General features: G+C 42.9%; 1 protein-coding gene across 1 annotated transcript in view; it reads right to left on the bottom strand.

The window, feature by feature from the left end:
• polrmt (polymerase (RNA) mitochondrial (DNA directed)) overlaps positions 1-23,883 on the bottom strand; it is a gene marked incomplete at its 3' end in the record, with an annotated part of 63,518 nt that overhangs the window by 9,917 nt on the left and 29,718 nt on the right. The window contains exons 13-17 of the mRNA XM_080770514.1: positions 23,296-23,475; positions 21,772-21,858; positions 18,995-19,108; positions 5,643-5,695; positions 1,653-1,751 (exon numbers count right to left, since the gene is read on the bottom strand). Of these exons, the coding sequence (XP_080626640.1) occupies positions 1,653-1,751; positions 5,643-5,695; positions 18,995-19,108; positions 21,772-21,858; positions 23,296-23,475 (533 nt within the window). The remainder of the gene's footprint in view (positions 1-1,652; positions 1,752-5,642; positions 5,696-18,994; positions 19,109-21,771; positions 21,859-23,295; positions 23,476-23,883) is intronic.

Here is a 23,883-nt window from a genome sequence, read left to right as displayed (position 1 = left end):
GATGTGAACTGAAATTGGTACAGAACATGCAATTACTGCAAGTATTCATACATGCAATTACTTGCATGTGCGAATACAATGCAATTGGGTTTTTTTGTTACAGGAGACACAGGGCAAGGTCCGCTGAGAAGTCTTACGAAAGTTGGTTCTCAAAAATGTATCAGTATTGATTGACGTTTTTATTGACAAAATGTGCATACTACATATCAAAAGAATAAAACAAAATGTGCATACTACATATCAAAAGAATAAAACAAAATGGGCATACTACATATCAAAATGGGCATACTACATATCAAAAGAATAAAACAAAACTTGAAAGCTTATTTCCATGGTGGTCCTTTTAGGGTAAATGAGTGTAAACTGAATGAGTGTGTGTGTGTGTGTGTGTGTGTGTGTGTGTGTGTGTGTGTGTGTGTGTGTGTGTGTGTGTGTGTATGTGTGTGTGTGTGTGTGTGTGTGTGTGTGTGTGTGTGTGTGTGTGTGTCTGTGTGTGTGTGTGTGTGTGTGTGTGTGTGTCTGTGTGTGTGTTTGTGTGTCTCTGTCTGTGTATTAGCAAGATAATACAAATTAGATTTAGGACGTGCGTTTATGGCTAGTATTGACAAAATGGGCATACTACATATCAAAAGGATAACAAAACTTGAAAGCTTATTTCCATGGTGGTCCTTTTAGGGTAAATGTGAGTGTAAACTGAATGTATGTGTGTGTGTGTGTGTGTGTGTGTGTGTGTGTGTGTGTGTGTGTGTGTGTGTGTGTGTGTGTGTGTGTGTGTGTGTGTGTAAACTGAATGAGTGTGTGTGTGTCTCTGTCTGTGTATTAGCAAGATAATACAAATGTTATTTAGGACCTGTGTTTATGGCTAGGAGTAGAGTTTGGTTAAGGATACGTGTAAGGTTATACAATAAAAAGGATTTCTGCACTCTCTTCAGTAGTTTCTCATCTACCTAGAAAAATATATGCGTATCTTCCTCAGCGTTTCAGACTGAGTTACATTTCAAGAGACTAGTAATAACAGGCATGTAGTGGTGATGGTTAAAGGACCACTTTGTGCGTTAGCATCTTTGTACACAGTAAAGGACCTCTTCACCACTTTTCAACCCATCTTCATATAATTGGTCCTCACGAATGTTCATGATAAAATACCACATTTTTGTCTGTATCTCATAGGAGGGGTGTGGGCAGTTCAGACTGAGTAGGATTATTTTATCATTAGTGAGGACCAATTATATGAAGATAAGTTCTTTAAGGCAGGGGTTCTCAACCCGTGGATCTCGACCCTTCGGGGGGTTGCCAAATTATGTTGGGGGGTCCTCAATTTATTTAAAAAAATAAAAAATAAAAGAATTGCAACTCAATGGCTGGAAAATGGAAATTAAGAGTTTACATAGTACATGCATAAACTTTCCTTAATGATTATAATTGGTTTCAGTATCATTAAGGTTATTTTTGCAGTCAGTTTGTATTTGGGCCCGGGCGGGGGTCGCGAGACATGGCCAAAGCATTTCCGTGGGTCCCCCAGCCAAAAAACCCTGCTTTAAGGTATTGGCTAGAGGTTAAGGAATGAATAGTCACTGGAAATTATGTCCTTTGTGTAGCAGTAATGTACTGTGTGTACTGTACAACAGTATGTGTTTGGTGGGGGTGCATACCTGTAGCAATGGAGAGCAGTCAGCATCATGTGTGTAGAGTCTAGAGAGTGAATGAAGTTAGGAGGGAAGGCATTCTTCTGTTTCATCGTGTCTGGTCTCCTGAGATGTTAAGAGCATGAGCGTGTGGTTACACAGACATGCAAACAGCAGTACTCATCCTGTTGTAAACCTGTCTACTTTGTCCATGCCCAAAGGTCAGACCCACTTGCCCAGATAGTAAATTATGATAGGTAAAATTTGAATTGTATATTTTTTCTACTTAACTTATGCCAAATATCACAAAAGCTATACAATATGAATTATTTTAAATTCCAGAGACATCTTGTGTTCCGTTTATAGTAAACTAGATACAGTTGCTTCCCCACTATTGCTGCACGATTCTTGCTCAAATGTGGATCCCCACAAGAATCCACATTCAAAATGTGGAACCTGGAGCTGTGGCTTTAAACAAACAATATCAAAGTGCTTGACTTAAACCTCTCTTAAAGTCTCTCTCTTGTAGCAAAAACATACAATGAGATCTCATAGGTGTCTGAATCTAGATCGCAATCTTTCTTTGATTAATTGTGCAGCACAATTCCATATTCATATAAAAACACACTTGCCCGTCGGGCAACTTGAAAGCAACCTCCACTTGCCCGAACATTTTATTTACTTGCCACTGTCAGACGGGCAACCGTTAGTGTCAATCTCTTCCCATCAGTAATCTATGATGCCAAATGCCAATACTCGATACTATTATGTCAGTTGTCTCTATATCTGGACATTGTTCTTGCCCGATATGACTGCCATTGACATGTTATATTTCAAAAAATATAAAATATGTGGACAAAAATGCAGGAAGTTACTTCCTTGGCCTACTGGCAGTGTGCACAAGACATTTGGAGTGGATCAGTGCAGAGGTTTGGGAGATTAGCCCCAGACAGACAGATTTATAGACCCCTTTCTAGACTACAGAGCCACGCTATGAAAAGAAGAATACAAGTTCTGCAATGCAGACACAGTAGCCGCAGACTTTTGGTGTTGACAAAACTAGCAGTGAGAAAACACCTTTCTAATACTACGTCTACAGTACATACAGTATACCGGTATTCCCAGAGACGTTGCAGCATGGAACTTCCGCCTATATTTTATATTTGTATAGAGGGACAGACAGTAGGCTGACAGGAAATGAGGAGAGAGATGCGGGAGTGACATGCAGTAAATGCCGTCGGGATCGGGAGTCGAGCCCGCGGCACACTGCCAGACTGGATTACCAGCCAAGGTGCCTGGACCGCTGAGCCACGGCCCAGGCCAGCATGGAACATTAATAATGTCCTCTACATCAGATTAATTCCTTAATCCTTACCATCTCCCATGTCAGTAAAACCCTCTGAAGGCTAAAAACTTCGGTGTGATTTTAGATACTGAGCTTAAAGGAGAATTCCATGCTAGAATGCTTTCTTACGATTATTTGTAGTTATTACGTCCCCAACAAAGAGGTCCAGGTGTTATTTTGTGCAAAAGTGCATTATTGCCTATTTCCCCTAATATAAGCCCTCAATGGGGGTTGGGTTTTGGAAATAAGCGAATTAGCACAACACCCCATAGCCCCATTCAATTCAATGCAATTCATTGAGGGCTTATGGTAGGGGAAATAGCCAATAATGCACTTTTGCACAAAATAACACCTGGACCTCTTTGGTGGGGACGTAACAACTACAAATAAAGGTAAGAAAGCCTTCTAGCATGGAATTCTCCTTTAACTTTCAAAAGCACATCCCTAACATCTCCAAGACTGCCTTTTATTATTTAAGGAACATCTAAAGTTAGAAGCTTCCTGTCAATCAGATTCTGAAAAGCCGGTTCGTGCTTAATGCACTCTTTGCTAGACTGACAAAGCAGGTGTTACATAAAGTCGCTTGTTCAGAATTCTGCTGCCAGAGTTTTAACTAAAACTAAAACATTTGAACACATCATTTTTATCTGCTCTTCATTGGCTCGCTGACTTTAAACAGCTTTTTATCGTTTTTATCTGTGAATAGCAATAACTCCTTTGTATGTTTCTGACATGCTCACTGCATACGCACCGACCTCATCATCAGATAAAGGTCTGCTCAATAAAACCAGAATAAAGTCTAAATCAGATTGGTGTTACTGTTTACAGTCACTACTGTCCTAGTCTAGGGAATTCTATACAGCAATTTTCTTTCTTTTTTGTGGTTTTCAGAAAGGGAGGTGCATGATCACTAGTATTCATCATGCACCCCCCTTCTGCCATGTCCCTTTAAACAAATGTTTTATATTTAACGATTATTGTACCTGTACAGCTAGTGAAACATCTCACTCCTGTACATCTGGCTGTATGAGAAAATAATGTCTAGGGATTGCAATAGCCGTTTCTAAATCTGCAGGATTTAAGGTTGCAGTCAACTTCTTGTATAAATTATGTTTGGCAAGGTATTAAGATCAAAATGACTTGGTTGTGGAGCCAACGCATTCCTTTGCCAAAGTCTCTTTCGGCAATCCTTGCACCTCCACAACAAAACTAGCCAAAATCACTGCAGATGACAACAATGAGAACTGGTCTGAAATACATATTCCATACTGAATAGGTGAGGTCTTAAAGGGGAATATATGATAAATGACATCACGTTGGTGCACGTTTTGGCCAGCAGTGTACACCAGCGTGATGTCACTGACCCCAAATTCTAGACCTCCAGTTCTAAGCTAAACAGAAGGCAGGGACGTTTTTGTATTATTTCCACACAACAACGGTAAGTTATATTAATGACATAGTTCAATGTTGAAAATGAGTGGTATTCCCATTCAGTGTTCCAAGAACTGCACCATATAGAGTAGGCTAAATCTGTTTTGTCCACATAAGACTCATTTGGTTTCGGCTTGCAACTTTAAATAACTCTCTCTAGTCTATAGGGTATAGTGTATAGGGTTAGAAGTTTGACCTGAATTCACTATGGCCACTGAGAGCGTGGGCCTCTCACATTGTCTCTTACTTCAATGCACAGTAAAGGACACTACATCTTTGAAGTGGATAAGACAGGGAGAGGAGGGAGAAACGGCTCATACTCACCGTCTCCCCGGGTTGTTCTAGGATCTTTAATTACAGAAAGTATGAGTGTGCACTATGCACATTCAAAAAGGTTTTATTTGAAACTCACTCATAAAAGTACGGTGTGCAGTGAAATGTTGGTGTGACATGCCCCACAGACCAACAATAAACAATTCTGAATGTTCCTGTGCGTTCCCGTCAGTATGTATGTAAAGTATCAGAAACCATAAACGGTGTGTTGTTTGTCTAACACCGCCAGCCTATAAAACACTGACAGTTTCTCTGTCTACAAAATCCACTTTCCCACCATGATAATCTCTCTCTCTCTCCCTCAACTCTCTCATCGCTGTTCTCTCTCGCCCTCCTCTTGCTTCCCCCATTTCTCTTCTTCACCCAACTCCACCAGCATCAATGCTAATGGCAGCTGTACTCCCCATGAATAACAAAACAGCAGGCGGAAATGCTGTCAGTCTTTCTAATCATCCGAGTCACCATTTCCTTCCTCATTTCTCTCTCAATCAACATCTCCCATCCTCCTGTCCTCAATCAATTTCCTTTACACAGATCTCCAGATGGCCTGCTCACCACCACTCCGTCAAACTCCTGTTCTATTCCTGCCATTTTCTCTGTACCTCCTCGATGGAGGTAATGTTTTTGCCCACGCTGGTCTATCTGTTCATCATTCTGTCTGTCTGTTAGCAGGCCGGGTACCTTGAGCAGTTATGAACAGATTTTCACAACATGGTGGAAATAAGGTTGGTCCTGGGCTCTCAAGGAAGAACTCTTTCACATTTCACAACGATTGGCCAAAAAGATTGACTTGGACTGTCACAAAAATGCACACAACATCTCTGTGCTTTACTACAGTAAGCTTATTTTCTAGTTACCAGTGAAAGAACACCCCTGAATGAGTAGAAATGGAGTAGAAAGAAACTTACGCTGTGGCATCAGTGGACACCGGTAAGGTGAGGTGTTGAAGGTCATTCTTCACCTGGAGGAGGGGATCAAAGAACAATGGAACAATTAATCACATCTCAAAAAATAATTATGGTGCTACCGTGCTAAAGTTGAAACAGGAAAGATATGATGAACAGATTGTGATTTTATAGATCCAGTATAAATATAAATGTTTCTTTGTCTAAAACCTTATTATCAGAGCTCTTAATCGATTAAAATGATAAACGACAGCTAAATATAGCTTTAAATGTTGTGCAAATGGCTTCTGCTGCTTGGAAACCTTCTACACAGCTCGCAATCAGTGGAGCGAGATGAAATGCAACTTTCAGACCTTGATGACTGCTAAATGACACGTCATATAATTGACGTGATAATAACGTTCACCAGTTGGCTATACAGTAGGGTCTGGTCATAATTTATACATTTTTATTTCATCCTTTAAATTAACCTACAGTTTGTGTTGATGCCTCACTCCAGGTAGAAATACAAAAAGCGTCTCAAACAGATTTCCTTGACAGTCAGTTGCCATCAGGAGTTTGTATCTTTTGAGTGAAGCAGTGCACGTGTGCTACAGAGAATAGACTTAATTAGGCCCCAGCATGTCCAATCATTTTCACATGGACTCACAAAGGAAGGATCAGTATAATTAATCCTAAAAGTCAGCGGACACATTTGTGTTTCCTAAATGCACAGGAAACAGACATGGTGAAATAACATTATCTATTTTTTGCACATGTGAATGACACACTGGAACTCATTGCTGGGGCAATTCATCATGAGAAAAAGGAATAATTAAAATGGCCCCCTTTTTTGATCTCTGCTGTGTATCTTTCAGCGTAGCAGCAGCGGTTTCTAACGGAGAGCTAAGCCTCAGCGTCCCCAACTTTAGAGCAGGGGTCTTCAACATAGGGCAAAAAGACCAAACGGCAAAAAGACCAAACAAAGAACAGAGCCGACAGTCAAGTTTACCAAGTATTGAGGCTTTAAGTGGGTAAATAATGTCTGAAAAACATGAATAACAGTGATGAGAGCATGGTCAAACAAGTCTAAGCCATCAAAATAATGATCTGCAACACAAATCAATCTATCCATCCATCCATCCATCCTCTATAAATCTATAAAAGCATCAAGTCTTAGTACGTGTGTATGTATGTCTGTAATCCACGTCAAATTTGGCAAACGCGTTCCACCCCACCACAGGGAATGCAGTGCCCGGCCTTAAGTCGGTGGGAGTGGGGATCCCTGCTTAATCTCCCTCTCAGCTAAGGGGTCCATTGGCCTGAAAAACCTTGGAAGACCCCTGCTGTATGTATGGCAGGTCCATCTATCTATCTGGGGCAGGGCTGTCTCCTTACCATTGATTAAAAGCTGCCACGCTGGCGCTATGCCAGGGTGAGGTGTCCAGGCTACTATCAAGAGCGATAGGCCAGCACTATCGCTCCTCTGTGCTTTTCTGCCCCTCATCCAAGTCAACTCATAACATTAGCCTGTTTGCCTTGTACCTGTTTAGGCCTGTCACAATCATTATATAATAGTCTAATCGCAATTATTTCAGATAATGGCAATTATTTTGTCATAATCGTTTCCATGTTGAAAATATCTTCCCTGTGCAATTTTTGATTACGAAGCCTAAGCCTTTAAATTGTCTATTAATCATCAACTTAAATTTGTAATGGTGACAGCCCAATTTCTGTTGCCATGTTTTTACTATAATTTATTTATGCATTGTATTTGAGTATTTGAGTGTCTGTCAGCATTTCACTGCCATCATATCTATAGTAATTAGACCACTTTCATATTTTTCTCAGCATGAAGTCTGTATGAAGTGACGTTGCAAGGCTTTCAATTTAATGCAATCCCGGGACCCATGGCATGGTCTCCAATATGAGTCCCTGGGAAGTTCTATACATCCCAAATAAGATTAGGCATTTTTAGTAAATTACAGTGTTTTAAATTATGTTTGATTATTGTATATGGTTATATAATTATAGTTAAATTCATGTATCTATGAATCCACTAAATGATCTGTCTGTCTGGACATAACATGGGCACTGTACAACTCTGACCTCTCTCTTCTCTGTTTTATTTATTAGGAACACCATACAAGATGTGTATTTAAAATGTTTCAAAAAACATTCTTTTACACTTTACATTTTTCTTTTGAAAATAAGAGACAACACATCTACAATCTCACAACCTGCTACAACACGCTGTGAGCTTGTAGATCGGCTATATTCAAATTGCAGATGTATATGTTGTTAAACTCATCTTGATGTATGTGTGCAAGTGTGTGTGCGTGTGCTCATGTGGCCAATAGTCGCTTATTGTCTCCACCAGGCCGAAGGCATGGGGAGAGAGTATGTTTAGCGCTCCGTCCGTCCATCCGTCTGTGAACAGCTAATCTCCGGCACGGTTAACGCGGTCGATTTACACACACACTCCCTGGATGCCAACGATGAACCTCTGCCAGAACAGCCTGTTATAGCACCACCAGGAGGCAAATCCTTACATACTATCTCTATAGTCATTTGTTCAAGATGGATCTGTCCTCTCTCTACGTCGTCCTCAGACGAGCCCTCCATCGTCGTCTCCAGTCATCTCGGTTCTCCATACATCTGGCCAGCTCCTTTGTGCTTTCCGCACCAGTATCTCTCTTTAGTACGTCCACGTAGGTAGGTGTGGGACGTCCTCTCGATCGATGCCTGTGTGTTGGTTCCCACAGTACAAGCTTTTTGGCCGGGAGTTCTTGATGTCGGTGGCAGTGGCCAGCTAGTCTCCTCCTCCTTACTGCTATTTTCTCCGTTACACTTGGTAATGCCCCGTACAGACGCTTGTTGGTGATGTGCTCATCCTGGTTGATGTTCAGTACCACACGTAACATTCTTGTGTATTCTTGTGTATTCTTGGATATTTCATATTCCATCCTAATCCTAATTGGCTTTCAAAGTTTGCAGGATTGGCCCTTTTGAAACAAAAAGCCTCAAATCATGAACGCAGCGTGCAATGTACGTGAGATCTTTCACAGACTTTCCAACTACTAGTCTTTTCACATTCCTACCCTTTTCACATTGGCCTGTTATAGCGACACCAACAGGTGGATTTTAGCAAAACACATTTTTGGAACAAAATGCCTCAAATCATCCAATTGCCATCAATGGTGTAAGAACAAATGGTACCCTTTTCACATTGGCCTATTATAGCGCCACCAGGAGGCCACAACCTGACCTGGCCTGGAGGGGACCTGTGTCCCGAGGGGCACTTTATCTAGTTTTTGTACACCTGGCCGCTTTGTTCTTCTTGCAAAATCTGGCAACACCGCTCTAGTAGCTCCTCTCCTGAGTCACTACCACTCTCACAGCAGTGATTTATCCAAACACAAAATAACTATCATTAATTTGGACTTCAAGGTCATTCCAACCTTCTAATAATTATTTTGCTCCCACATGTACATACTTCTATCTCTTTGGGATGATGAACACAGAGGATGTGAATCTTCCTCCCCAGGCTTTTACAGATGTTACTGTGCCCTCACGCGTTTGTCAATGTTGATACATTTGGCTGAAAAGAAGTGACCAATGCCACATGAGCACTTCAAACCTATAGACCGATTCAGAAACGGGTCTCATGGTCGCAGGCAACGTATTTCCTGTAGGCGGAGACGACATATCTGCGGTTTCCCCGGACCTCCTTCTACTACAGTGAATGGAAGTGACTGATGTTAGTCTGCCTCAAACGTTACTCTTTTTACTAACACTAACATTACAAAGATGCCCAGAACACCAGGATGAACCCGTGTAGTTTATGGCTGCTCCAACAGTAGTGGCAACATTCAAAGAAAATAAAAAGTCAAAATATCTACCGCGGTGGCTGAGACCAGAGCCAAATAGTAATGGTTGAGACAAAGCAGTGAAAGGTCCAAAAAAACTACAAAAAAAACTACAAAACGGAAACTACAAAATGTCGTCGCATGAAGGTGCGCTGCAGGCGGAAATTATCCTCCACCAAAAATGATGCCAATGTGGAAAATTTGTATTATTTATTTTGCTATTTTTAGTAATAGGCCAAGATATTTGACATTTCCCTGTGCAATGTTTGATTACGAAACCTAAATGGCAAACAAAATGTATTCATATGTTCAATGCCAAAAACAATTCAATTGTTAAATCGCAATTATTTGTATGATTGACAATTAATCGTCAACTTAAATTACATTTGTAATTGTGACAGTCCTAGGAAGCTTGAAGGTCAGTAACGTATGACACAAACATGATAATTGATAACATGATAACACATTGTGCTTCTATGATAAGACAGAAGCACAAAAAGGTACAGTAAAGCTCATACAATCCATCAGTGACATGAAGAGGACGCCCATGCATCACTCATCTCTCCTTCAACTCCCATTTCATGTCTTGTCAACAAATAGACGACGGTAAAGGAAAAGCAATAATGTAAGTGGCAAGGACGAAAGAAATGCAGGTTTACGGACTAACCCCCAAGTTATAATTTACATAGTCGGTCACGCACCAAAAATAGCCGATCTACAAGCTCTAAGGTTTTGCGCTGTGACGGGTTGTAAGCTTGTAGATTGGCAATTTTCGGGTGCACAAAATCCGCACGGAAGTATAAATCAGGCATAAGGAGCTGCCTACCAGAGTGTAAAGGGGGTCACCGCACTACAACGTAACCACATTCATCATCATAAATCTCCACCAGATGTGCAAGCGGGGTCGTCCTGACCTATGAGTTATAATGAGCAAGTCCTTGGCCAGCTCGGTTGTGTGTCCACAGAGGGAAAAGCCCCTGTGGAGAGAATCACCTAGACAATGACTGTACAGAGGGCGGTGGAGATGAAAACAGCCATCAGTAACCATGAAAAAAGTAGCCATGACACCCAGAAGGGAATCCCCATTCATCACAGGGTGGCTAATAACGCACCACTCGTCTGCCCCCCCCCCGCCCGTTCCTCTGATGATCTGGGTCACCTAGTGCTGTTTCTAGCCACTCTTCCCCTTGGCGACAGACACAGACATTTCTCTCCAACACTATGGTAAATGGATTCACACGCACGCACACCTTACACTAACACACTTCCCCATACCTTCTCCAGACTTTGCTTTTGCCCAAACTTTCCTTTTTTTTGTCCTCTCTGGGATTTTTTTTAAATTCAAACCTCATTTATTATTTCACCTAAAATGACACAAGATTTTATAAGATCAGCATGGTACCCCCGCCCCCCGGATACATGCTCACTTCTGTTCTAAAGCGCTGGGGGGGATTGATGTGTGTGCTCGCGCACGCACGTGTGTGTGTGTGTGTGTGTGTGTGTGTGTGTGTGTGCATGTACACGTGTGTCAAAGTCTCAGTTAGAACCACCTCATTCTGAAGATACTGCAAGAGCAAAGTAGGCCAATACACAAATGAAGAATTCCATCTACATAGTACAGTAGCAAGACCGTAAAATTGTATCATAAGTAGAAAGAAGACTTGTTCAAATAAAAACATGGGTTTGAAATAAATAATGCTCTAGAAAAAACAGTTGCTTTGCTATCTAGAATACGTGGATGTCTAATCATTTTACTCGCACTGCATGCAATGAGTTCGCAACAGTCCTGTGCTTCAACCAATTATTGAACTTGACAGTAATAAAGTGGTCTGGTCTCTGGAACACAGAGGTTGTTGCGGGCTGCATGCACCTTCTGAGAACAGATCAGCACAGAAAAAGTCAGATATATCTAGTAAATCATTAGCTGCGCTGAAGGTCAGTGCCCCTTCAAACAGCGTGACTATTACTTTAATCTGGTTTGGTGTGTTTACACCTCATTGAAATCGTCAATTAAAACCGAGACCCAAGGTCACCGAACCCACTCCCTTCACACAGCAGGGGAAGTAAAGAGGAGACTACTTTATAAGCCCACAAATCCATCCTTTGCCTCCCCTCCATGTCATCCAGAAAGGAGAGAGATTTCACTGCAATTTGCCCAGGAGAGGGTGAGGGGGGAATTAAACAAATAACTAATCTGAGCCCGAGAAAAAGTGACCTCTGACCTCTTTGAAGTATCTTCAAATCCTGTTAGGCAGCCTCACTGATCCATGTTCACGCTCCTCCACTCTGCCTCCCCAGCCGGTTGCAGCTACATCACTTCACCCTGCCTCCCCAGCCGGCTGCAGCTACATCACTTCACCCTGCCTCCCCAGCCGGCTGCAGCTACATCACTTCACCCTGCCTCCCCAGCCGGCTGCAGCTACATCACTCCACCCTGCCTCCCCAGCCGGTTGCAGCTACATCACTCCACCCTGCCTCCCCAGCCGGCTGCAGCTACATCACTTCACCCTGCCTCCCCAGCCGGTTGCAGCTACATCACTCCACCCTGCCTCCCCAGCCGGTTGCAGCTACATCACTCCACCCTGCCTCCCCAGCCGGTTGCAGCTACATCACTCCACCCTGCCTCCCCAGCCGGCTGCAGCTACATCACTCCACCCTGCCTCCCCAGCCGGCTGCATCACTTCTCAGCAGCCATGGAATATTATATACATACATATACATTACATAAATGTAGGAAAAGCCACCATGTGCAAGTAAGCGCCACACAGCTCACACACACCTGCAGTTCTCGCTTATTTACTTTACTTGCTGTTCTTGGTGCTTCATCTCTTCTGTCTTGCTACTGTGATTACCGACGACCCCACACACACACACACACACACACACACACACACACACACACACACACACACACACACACACACACACACACACACACACACACACACACACACACACACACACACACACACACACACACACACACACACACACACACACACACACACACACACACACACACACACACACACACACACACACACACACACACACACACACACACACACACACACACACACACACACACACACACACACACACACACACACACACACACACACACACACACACACACACACACACACACACACACACACACACAGCAGCCAGGGATCTATGAGCCAGCGGGGTGGACGGGGAGATGGTGGTGCACCGGTGTCACAATAGCCGATCTACAAGCTCACAACATGTTGCAGCACTCCGGTGGAACAAAGTATAAAGTAGATAAAGTGCCCCTCGGGACACAGGTCTCCACCAGGCCAGGTCAGGTTGTGGCCTCCTGGTGGCGCTATAATAGGACAGGTCTCCACCAGGACAGGTCAGGTTGTGGCCTCCTGGTGGCGCTATAATAGGACAGGTCTCCACCAGGACAGGTCAGGTTGTGGCCTCCTGGTGGCGCTATAATAGGACAGGTCTCCACCAGGCCAGGTCAGGTTGTGGCCTCCTGGTGGCGCTATAATAGGACAGGTCTCCACCAGGCCAGGTCAGGTTGTGGCCTCCTGGTGGCGCTATAATAGGACAGGTCTCCACCAGGACAGGTCAGGTTGTGGCCTCCTGGTGGCGCTATAATAGGACAGGTCTCCACCAGGCCAGGTCAGGTTGTGGCCTCCTGGTGGCGCTATAATAGGACAGGTCTCCACCAGGCCAGGTCAGGTTGTGGCCTCCTGGTGGCGCTATAATAGGACAGGTCTCCACCAGGACAGGTCAGGTTGTGGCCTCCTGGTGGCGCTATAATAGGACAGGTCTCCACCAGGCCAGGTCAGGTTGTGGCCTCCTGGTGGCGCTATAATAGGCCAATGTGAAAAGGGTGCCATTATTTTATTTTTTTTCTTTCATTTTGTTTCATAAAAAAAAAAGTATTTCATATCATAATGTTTGTAATAATTTATAATCTGTTCAATAAAAACATATTTGACAAAAAAAAGAAAAGGGTGCCATTTCTTCTTACGCCTTGGATGGCAATTGGATGATTTGAGGCATTTTGTTCCAAAAATGTGTTTTGCACCTGTTGGTGGCGCTATAACAGGCCAATGTAAAAAGGGTGGGATATATTACTTTTTGGACAGAATCCGGAGGAGTAATATAAAAGTTTACAAAAGTCGGCCTCCTGGTGGCGCTATAACAGGCCGTTCTGGTCATTTTGGGGCAGAGGTTCATCGTTGCCATCCAGGGAGTGTGTGTGCAAAATTTGGCATCGACCGGGTTAACGGTGCCGGAGATTCGCTGGTAACAGACGGATGGACGGAAAGGACACACACGGACGGAGTGCAAAACATACTCTCTCCCCATGCCTTCGACCTGGTGGAGACAATCAGGCATAATCCATCTACACGGGGCAGCGAGGGCACCGGTCAGTGACCTTCCTGAATACCTGAGATTGTATCATTGGTATTGTCCATGGCTGCAACTAGATTAGAGAAATATTCTGGAGGATGAGACAGGCTGTCCACTAAATGTAAGCATAACATGATGGATAACCTACAGTTCTTAGAAGGATTTTCAGTAAGGCTGTATATAAGGTCGTTTTTTTATAATGCATCGTAAGCGCATTGATAATGCATTATAATAATGCACTTATAAGGATTCATAACACTCATCATAAATGTTTATAATTATGCATAACAAAAACTTTTAACGTGTTAATATGCTGTTCCGCTGAACAGTGATTTCACTTAATTCAAATATCACTTCTTTTTTTGTTTTGTTGTGATAATCCTCCCTACTATAGAGCGTTGCAGTCCCGCCCCCTTTCATGACGACGCCAGGCCCAGGAAATGAATCCCAATGCATTTTTCCCATAGACATTTTTAAAAGTATTTATTTAAAGACCTTTTAAGCGTCGTACGAAGCCAACTCGAGTCGTGACAAATCATGACAACAAACACAATATTTTGGACCGAACAAATAATTACAAAGAAGAAAAACAACAAAAAAAGTGTTGTAACCTGCCATTTTTTTCTACTTTCTAATTCTTTGTTTGGCCCAAAACATTGTGTTTATTGTCATGATTTGTCACGACAAGAGTTGGCTTTGTCCGCGGCGTAAACGTCTTTAAATAAATACTTTCTGAAAAGTCTATGAGGAAAATTAACAGGGATTTATTTTCCGGGTCTCTCGAGGGTCTGCGACGCTCTATAGAGAGTATGCACAGGCATGATTTTCCCATCAGGACACGCCTCCCTCATCTAGACTGAGTGGCAAAACATTGAGCAGAAATCGAGTGTTGGAGTTTGGAAGGGCTCGTTGGAAATCACTCAACCGTCCTGCGTACCACCTGTTTCTAAATGTCACATAATTCAGGAGGCAGCAAAATGTTGTCATTGAAAACAAGCACTTCCAAACTCTGACACACAATCAAATGCAGGACATTTCTTGACAGAAAGTAGCACATAACGTTTCCATGGTGGATTTTTATGAAACAAAAACTTTGCAGATAGAAAGAGGATAATTCAAGCTTTTCGTACAGCTGCAATGTTGGTGAGTTTAACATTGTTTAATGACTTTTCTGTTTGGATGAATGGGGTGGCAAGGCCAGAAAGTATTTTTTTGCCACTCAGTGGGCGTTCCCGCATAACTTCCAGGTACGATGATGTCACGTGCATATCCTCTATAGAGTGTGCTGACCATATAAGGAGTTCCTCCCTGTCCCCAGTTAACCCCTGGGGGTCAAAAAACCTTAGGTTTAGTTTTTGGCTAGGTTGCACAGCCTTCATCCAATCAGAATAGAGAGGGGCCTTCAGCCACTGTAGTGTGTGCATGTGCACATCTTGTTAACGGGGGCGGACCAAGGGGTTTTCAAAATCACAGAAATCACTGAATGCTCCTTTAAACATTTACATTATAAACATTTATGAGCCAATATCTTATCTATCTTATCTCAATTTCATGTATTCATTCACTCATACCTCCATACATTCATTTGTTTGAAACACTGACTGGTTGATTCCTGGCGGAAGTGTGCAGGAGCTCCATACTAATGAGCTGCCTCTGCTCAATGCATGTTTGAAGAGAACAGAACGAAGACGACAGACAGAGCATTTAGAAAATGGCGTACAGAACAATGCAGCCCTCCAGAGAGGACGGCAGTGCAGCTCATGTGGTGCCAGCGCGCCCTCCTATATGGGCACCGAGAATAGAGACGCACCCTCAGGAGGAGAGATCCACCATCTGCCACCCTCTCTCCCCAATACCCCTGCTTATGAGATGAGGGGACTCTCCTCCCCGCATCGCTTCCCGCGGCTCAGTGTCATGCTGAAAGAGCAGGCTGTACGCTGGCCATTCTGACAGACCTGCTTGTGCCTGCCCTCTTCCTCAAGCCCCCCCCCCCCCCCCCCACACACACACCAACACCAACACCAACAACGTTCATTTCTATTTATTTTGTGTACACGCACGCACGCGCGTACACAAACACAAACACGCGTACACAGAAATGAGTGTGGAGACGTGCCGGCACACAGAAACGTTATCGTAAAGACACGCTGCCTGTCAGAGACTGTGTAGTGCTGCAGATCCTGAGGCGATGCTGCCTCTAGCTCCATTACAGTCAAAACCACTCAGTGCTATCACGATACACCATCAGAGGTGCACTCGTCTCCTACACTAAAACGCTATCGACCACTCACTCCACTTGGACAGGCCCTGCTAGGACATTCCATCCACATGGCAAGGAAAGAGAAACCCTGGGTACCAGTTGACTGAAAACACTGTGGACATGACACTGAACTGAACTGTTTTTACAGGGAACAGCCACAGTAATACGTGTTAGTTAGTTAGAGAGAGAGAGAGAGAGAGAGAGAGAGAGAGAGAGAGAGAGAGGAGGGAGGACAGGATGAAGTGGATGAAGTGGACAAGCAATGATGCGTGTTGTACAAAGTTAATATGATTGTGAACAAAAGATCCCCCAAAAAGATGAGTAGAGAAGTAATTGATAACAGCACTAAAGACAGACAGAGGGCAGCAGACAGACGTGAAGGAAAGAGAGAAAGAGAAAAGAGTAAGTAGATATTCTCAGCATGGTCTAAAAATAACCAGCAGGGGGTAAAAGAGAGACAGTGGGCAGGAGTGTTCACACTTTAAATGCTGAGGTGTTTCGCGGTATCAGCCTTCGGCCTTGACCCGACATCTTGCGGCCGGCAACAGAATTAATCTACAAGATGTACCGTATGGCATGTTCCTCAGCTGACATCTACTGCACCATGACATGTATGTTTGTCTCCCAAGTGGAAATGCTCGTCACGTGCACCTGACATACGTCTGTGGTTTTACAGGCAGCAGCGGTCTCCGGTGTTCCAAGGAGGAAACCAATTTAGTCGAGAGACTACGCAATGACACTAGCTATGTACGTGAAAGCCACACAACTACCGTACTGTGATTTATGCTGAACTTCATTTGAATTCTCATAAAAGTCTAATAAAATACAACAGGCAGGAAATCATGCTGTGAAATGATGAAGCCAATGATTCTGCTGCAGTCAGGGAATGCTGCAGGGAAATACCAATGTTAGGATGGGCCGAATCTCAACATATACGCTGTCACATCCCGAGTGTTCATTTAAATCTTGAGTGTACAAATTACACAGTTATGGACAAATTATGGAGGTGTATGTATGTGTGTGTGTGTGTGTGTGTGTGTGTGTGTGTGTGTGTGTGTGAGAGAGAGAGAGAGAGTCACACTGGTGTGCGTGCTGTGAAACAAGTCCAGATGTACATTGGGATTTTGTGACAACCACACATTATTACTGCAATATATATTAATTCTTTTTTGCGCCTTGGGCACAAAAAGTTTGATGGAGTTTAGAGTATGCCAGAGAAACGGCTTTCAGATGTCTAGAACGTGTTGAGACAGCAAGAGCAGGCAAAGCACAGGAATAGATAGAACCTTAGAACAGAAAGGTCACCCAATAATGTGCAACCAATAATGTGAAATGGGAAAATGCCTTTAATTGGCTAAGCCTTCCGTCTTTTTCTGACTGATTCCAAGGCATTCAGCAGAACGCAACTAAGACAACAAGCAGGTCATTAACTTCACTTCTGACATGTGACATTTATTGTAACGGCATCTGCAGTAACTGTTAACCTACAGAAATAACACCTGCTTACAGTACATTTCCCCCCTTGAAAAGGCCAATGTTTGATTACGTATGAAGTCAGGGGAAAGCTATGCGGCACAATGAACCATACACAGTGAAGGATCGGTGTCAAACTATTTCAATCTACGTCTCACAGACCAACACCTCGTTCGCTGGTACACCCTCGGATGAAACCAGGATTTCAACACACAGTATGTTTAATGATGAAGTCAAACTCTGGTTGAAATTGGGCCAGAGGTGCGAACACTAATGTGTTAGGCACATTTTAATGTACCGTACTTGGATTAGATGTATTGGATGTATTAGTATTTGTATGTAAAAGATTGTTTTAGGTAGATGTTGTAAAGGATTGTTTTAGGTGGATGTATAGAACTATAGAAAGGCCTAACCAGGGACTGGGGTTGCAAATTAGCCTTGGCTACAAACCCATATACATTGCAACGTTTTCATGTTTTTACAACTTGATACATTGTTTTTGTATTGTCCCTGTTAAATAAACGTATAAATAAAAAGTAGGCTCTCATGACATCAACCAAACCCTCACCCCTCATGTGTGTTCTGATAGTTTCAATGTACAGATTATAGATTTTTGGGATATTCTACCTTTTAGGTTCTTGGTTTACCTAAAGTTCCTAAATTACTATTTCTATGCATTTGATGTATTACCTTGTGTTTTAATTGTCTCCACCAGACCGAAGGCATGGGGAGAGAGTATGTTTTGCACTCCGTCAGCGTGTCCGTCTGTCTGTTACCAGCTAATCCCCAGCACTGTTAACCCGGTCGATGCCAAACTTTGCACATACACTACCTAGATGACAACGATGAACCTCTGCCCCAAATTTTCCAGAACGGCGAACCTCTGCCCCAAATTTTCCAGAACGGCCTATTATAGCGCCACCAGGCACAAAACAACATTTTGGATATTATCCTCCATATTTTGTCCCGCAAATCGTTACACAGTATCACTAGTCATGTGCTCAAGACAGATCTGTCCGATATTTCATATTCCATCCTGCTAACATTGGCTTTCAAAATATGCAGGATTGGCCCGTTTTGAACAAAAAGCCTCAAATCATGAACGCAGCGTGCAATGTACGTGAAATCACAGACGTCCCTACTAGACTGAGGAATATATCCCACCCTTTTCATTGGCCTGTTATAGCACCACCAACAGGTGGATTTTTGCAAAACACATTTTTGGAACAAAATGCCTCAAATCATCCAATTGCCATCCAATTGAAGAAATGGCACCCTTTTCACATTGGCTTACTATAGCGCCACCAGGAGGGCACTTTTTCTAGTTGCTTACTGTGAGTCGCTAAATGCCTCAATTGTAAATTGTTGATTATCCTTACCACTTTGTTGAGTTTACGATGGTAGGGCTGGATGACGGGCAGCCCTAAGGGGGTCACCCACTCGACGGTACTGCCTGTCTTGGAGATTAGCCTTGCGCTGGCTGTCAACCAGTCCTGCAACACAGGGAAGACAACAGCGGTTGAGATTCAAGGAATGCACTCGGAGCAGACAAAGTTGTTCTGCTGTGAATGATTTGATGAATCAAGCTGTAGTGTAAAGAGTGCTCGGAACAACAAGTAGGATGTTGCAACTTTCTCTCCAATGCCTAGAGATACATGATGTATTCATCCATCCTGCTCCTATATTTAACCTGTTCCGCTATTCTACAGGAAACAGATGGTGCAGGCTTAGGGTGGAACAGGTGAAGAGTTGTTGCACAGAACATTTGAAAATCAACAGTGTTGTCTGCATGAGCAAAGTCTCTGACGCACTTCATCTGGGAGGCATATTAGTGTTAAAGAAAAGAATACCAGCACTCACGTTGTATCCTGGAAGGATTAAAGCTTTATTTTGTTTCCCCCGAGCAGCAAACAACAGTAAGGACATTTCGGCCGAGAGCCTTCTTCAGCGTAAATCAGTCCTTACTGTTGTTTGCTGCTGGGGGGAAACGCTTTAATCCTTCCAGGATACTACGTGAGTGCTGGTATTCTTTTCTTTAAGACTGTATCTTCCACTCAACCGAATGCTTGCTTTTGCCCTCTTCTTCAAGGCATATTAGTGTCTCAGTGGCATTCATGTGCAAGCATGCACCTGCGCTCTCACACACACACACGCACACGCACGCACGCATGCACGCACGCACGCACGCAAGAAAGGCCCCAGTACAGAAGCCTGGAGGTAGCAGCTTGACCCAGAATCGTTTACTACGCTCCATTTGACCATACCTCCACTTGTTTTCCCTTAAGAGGGGAAACTAAACCATAGGCCACGTTCACGTTAATATTGTTAGTTTGCTGCCATCTAAAGGTTTAAAATCCTCAAAAGGGCGAGGGCGAGCACATATACACCATGTAAGCCCTACAGCTGCAGCTAATAAACTTAATTTACCATTGTCAATTTGGTAACATTTGGGAGCCTATAGGCCTATATTTATCTTTAATACTGTAGATCCTTTTCATGGTAGACATTTTGATAGGTAAACACAGCTGAAGGTAATAACATGAATTTTGGATGCTTTTCATTTACTGGAGAATAGGTGTTATAGTATAGTCAGTCGGTCACACACGTCTGTCTGGTTTGCTCTTCACCGCGGCTCGTGACGTCATGTTGTAGTTCGGTGGTCACCTCACCACCAAAGATCCAGACTATGTATGAGCCTTTACTCTGTGGCGGCATGGGTAGCTCCTGAACATTTAACTTCACGCTTGCACACAGACACGGCCAAATGGAACATGCCTGCATTAAACGTCATTACCTTCAGCTGCATTTTCCCAACAAAAAGAACTGCGTGAATGAAGCAAGACATACAGTAAAACGAGCATTAAAGTGAAAACAATGTACTGGGGCATGGATTGATCTGACTGATTGACAGACCCAACAGAGGGAAGTGCAGAGTCAATTTAAATGAATGAAGAGAATTTGACAGTGTGGTAAATGTACAGCACAAAGAAGAGAGGAATGCCGAGAGATGATAAATGTGGGAGTACATCACCTACTCATCTCTCACTCACCCCCACAATCTCTAGCAGGACATGACCCATTTTAAAGTCACATACACACACACACGCACGCACGCCAAGGTAGAGGGGGGGCTGTCCCAATACATTCCCCAGAGACATGACATGAGCACTGTGTGTGTGCAGGGAGGGTCTTCTATCAACCCAGACCAGTCTCTTCCTGTGGAGATAATGTATGATTCTCCCCACAGGTGCACATCCTGACAAATCACACCCATACATGGAGTCCATGTGATGGAGCTGCCAGGGAAATGGTAAACTAGTCATTAATAAAAATGGGGAAAAATACAATATAAAATCACGAGTGCTAATTTAACTCTGACGGTGTACAAATGGATAAATGAACACTGGAGATTTTACTGTTTTTAAATTACACACCCTATATTTGTTATTGGGTCAGCATTGGGCTCTTGAGACAATATGGAGTACTCTGTAAACAAAGCAGTAGCCTTTGGATTATTTTATCCAAATAAGTGTGCGTCATTTTGTCATGTAAGCAGTTGTGCTGCATCAGATTGTTGCTGAATGGGATTTGGGAGTACACACAGCCTTTATGATGGGACATTTAGAATGTGTATGTCTATGGTAGAGATGTCAACCAATGGGCAGGATCTTAGTTTGTACAGCAACAGAACACGGTAAAATGCTCGTGGTTAATGTATCGAATTGTAACCAGGATCAGGATGTAATCGTATAACTCTAGGTTTTACAATATTGAAGAATATAGAAGAGAAGCTCAGTAAATTATATTATAATATAATGCAGTGTGCATATAGTGCAGGTGCACATATTATGTGCACCTGCACTTTAGCTTCAGAGTAGTTTAGTTGAGTTAGATTTTTATAGTTGTTACATGTACAAAAGAGACATTATTTTGTTCTGGTTTATCATTATCGCAGCGGCAGCAATAATAATAATAATAATGTATGCAACAGTAATGAAATGAGAAGGAATAATCAAAAGAATAGATATTAAGACAATTTGTCCCAGTGCTAAAAGTGCTTGAAGGTTCCTGCTCCTAAACCATAAACATCTAAAGGCAAATGAGTGAGAGTATATATTAGTGTTAAATGAGTGGACATCACAGTATGCTCTCCCACCTGGATCTCTCTGGAGCCCTGAAACATCTCCTTTAGGCCACTGAACACCTGACGCACCAGGTAATGGGAGGCTTCCCACACGTTCTCCTGAAAGAGAGGAACAAAACGGTACCATAATATTATGATGGGCATTAGGGAGGACTGTTAGACTCCAGCTGTACTGAGAACATTACACACATACCACATTGAAATGCGAATCTAAAATTGAAATCTCATTATAATTCACTACTATTATGTTATACTGAACATTCTTATTTTTAATATCCTAATTAAGATTGTTCAACAACCCATGCATCACACTGAACTGCTCGCTTGGTGGTTAAAAACACGGAACACTGTGATGAATGCCCTTGCATTCATGCGAGGAGGTGGTAAGCGGGCGATAGACCTCGGTACAGAAGACCTCATTTTTCATCTGCCGTCTGCCGGGACTTGCTGACTGTATGCGCTATATCATGTGCCTCTGAAACAATGCAGGGAGAACCCTGTATAGAGAGCCTATTCAAAACGCCATCCCATCATCCTTATCCTAGACTGATGCCGTGCTAAAAATAAAAACAACGGAGAGCTGGGAGAGTCGTTTCCCGAGCTCAACCCAACCTAGCTAGCTACCGACTACCAACCAGTGGTGGAAAGTAACTAAGTACATTTACTTAAGTACTGTACTTGAGTATAATGTTGAGGTATTTGTACTTTATTGAGTATTTCCAATTTCCAATATCTTTACTTCTACTGCACTACATCTCGGAGGCAAATATTGTACTTTCACTCTACTATAATTATTTCAAAACTTTAGTTACTCGTTACTTTGTAGATTTTGATTATTATTACAAAACATACATTAAACACTTAAGCCCTGGTGTACTAGCTCACTCTACTAGCTCGACGCATTGTGAGCTTGTAGATCTGCTATTTACAATTTGATTTTATACATTTGAAAACTTGTGAAATTGGACATTCTGCATAATGAGTTTGGTACTTTAAGTACACTGGAGCGGTGCCCGTTGGGCACTGGCCTACTTGGAACGATCCAAGTTGGAAATGCATGCACCACCCAGTTATTATGTCTGTCCATTTAATGCCCATATCTGGAGTTTTTTGTCAGGCATGTGCAAATATGGAGTCTATGCAGATGTCAGAACAATCATTGTGATGTCAGGAACAGGCCGGCTCCACATATAGAGATATAGGGGTGATCAGGTCCAGAGTCCGGGCAGAGGCTTTTGTTTATCCGCCGGCCTCGACACTGGGCGCTGCACTCCCTGTGGGGGTGTGTAACGTGTGTGTCGAATTGTAAGTCTGTGGGGCAATCGGTTCTCGAGTTACGTGGATTACAGACGTATGTACTGTACACACATATGTACACACAGAGACTTGGTGCATTTATAGATAGATTTTGATGCCGATACTTTTGTACTTTCACTCAAGTATTCCAGACTTTTACTTGTAACGGAGTAGTTCTACATTATTGCAGTACTGATACTTTTACTTAAGTACTTTTTCCACCACTGCTACCGTACCAACCTTGGGGAAGTCGTCTATCTCCTGCAGTCTCTTCTCGATCTGAAGTCTCCCCCCGTAACGTGTGACCCCGTACACCACCGTCATCACCGTCTGCTTCACCACCTTCCTGCTGATGAAGCCCTCCAGCACCTGGGCGATCTGCACCCCCTGCTCTGCGTCCCGCGCTCGGAACTCCTCCACCTGACCACATTTACAATTTAGGTATTTGGTAGACGCTCTTATTCCAGAGTGATTTACAGTAAGCAAGAACAGCACATGGTAATACACACAATACATAAAAATAGCCATTAAGAATCACAAGGAAGCTAAGAACCTAACATCCGTCTAACAGGGGAATATCTATAAAAAGACACTAGGTATAAACTATAGAGTGCTATGTCTACACAATCTAAATTACATAAGTTGAGCCTTTGCATACGCCTGTAAGGTCGTCGAGGCTAGGGCAAGTGATACGGCAAGTGCTACAAACCAAACCACACAGAGGGCAAATGTGTTCATTTTGATGTAGTCATAGTCTTTTGAATTAAAAAAATTACATTTAGTTTTAGTTATATTTTTACTAGTTATCTGAAATGTTTTACTTTTAGT

The sequence above is a fragment of the Protomyctophum bolini genome (genome assembly GCF_963924005.1).
Source record: "Protomyctophum bolini genome assembly, chromosome: 8".
In the NCBI taxonomy this organism is placed as follows: Eukaryota; Metazoa; Chordata; class Actinopteri; order Myctophiformes; family Myctophidae; genus Protomyctophum; species Protomyctophum bolini.
Note: the sequence above shows the minus strand (reverse complement) of the source record. Positions and strands in the feature narration are given on the sequence as shown.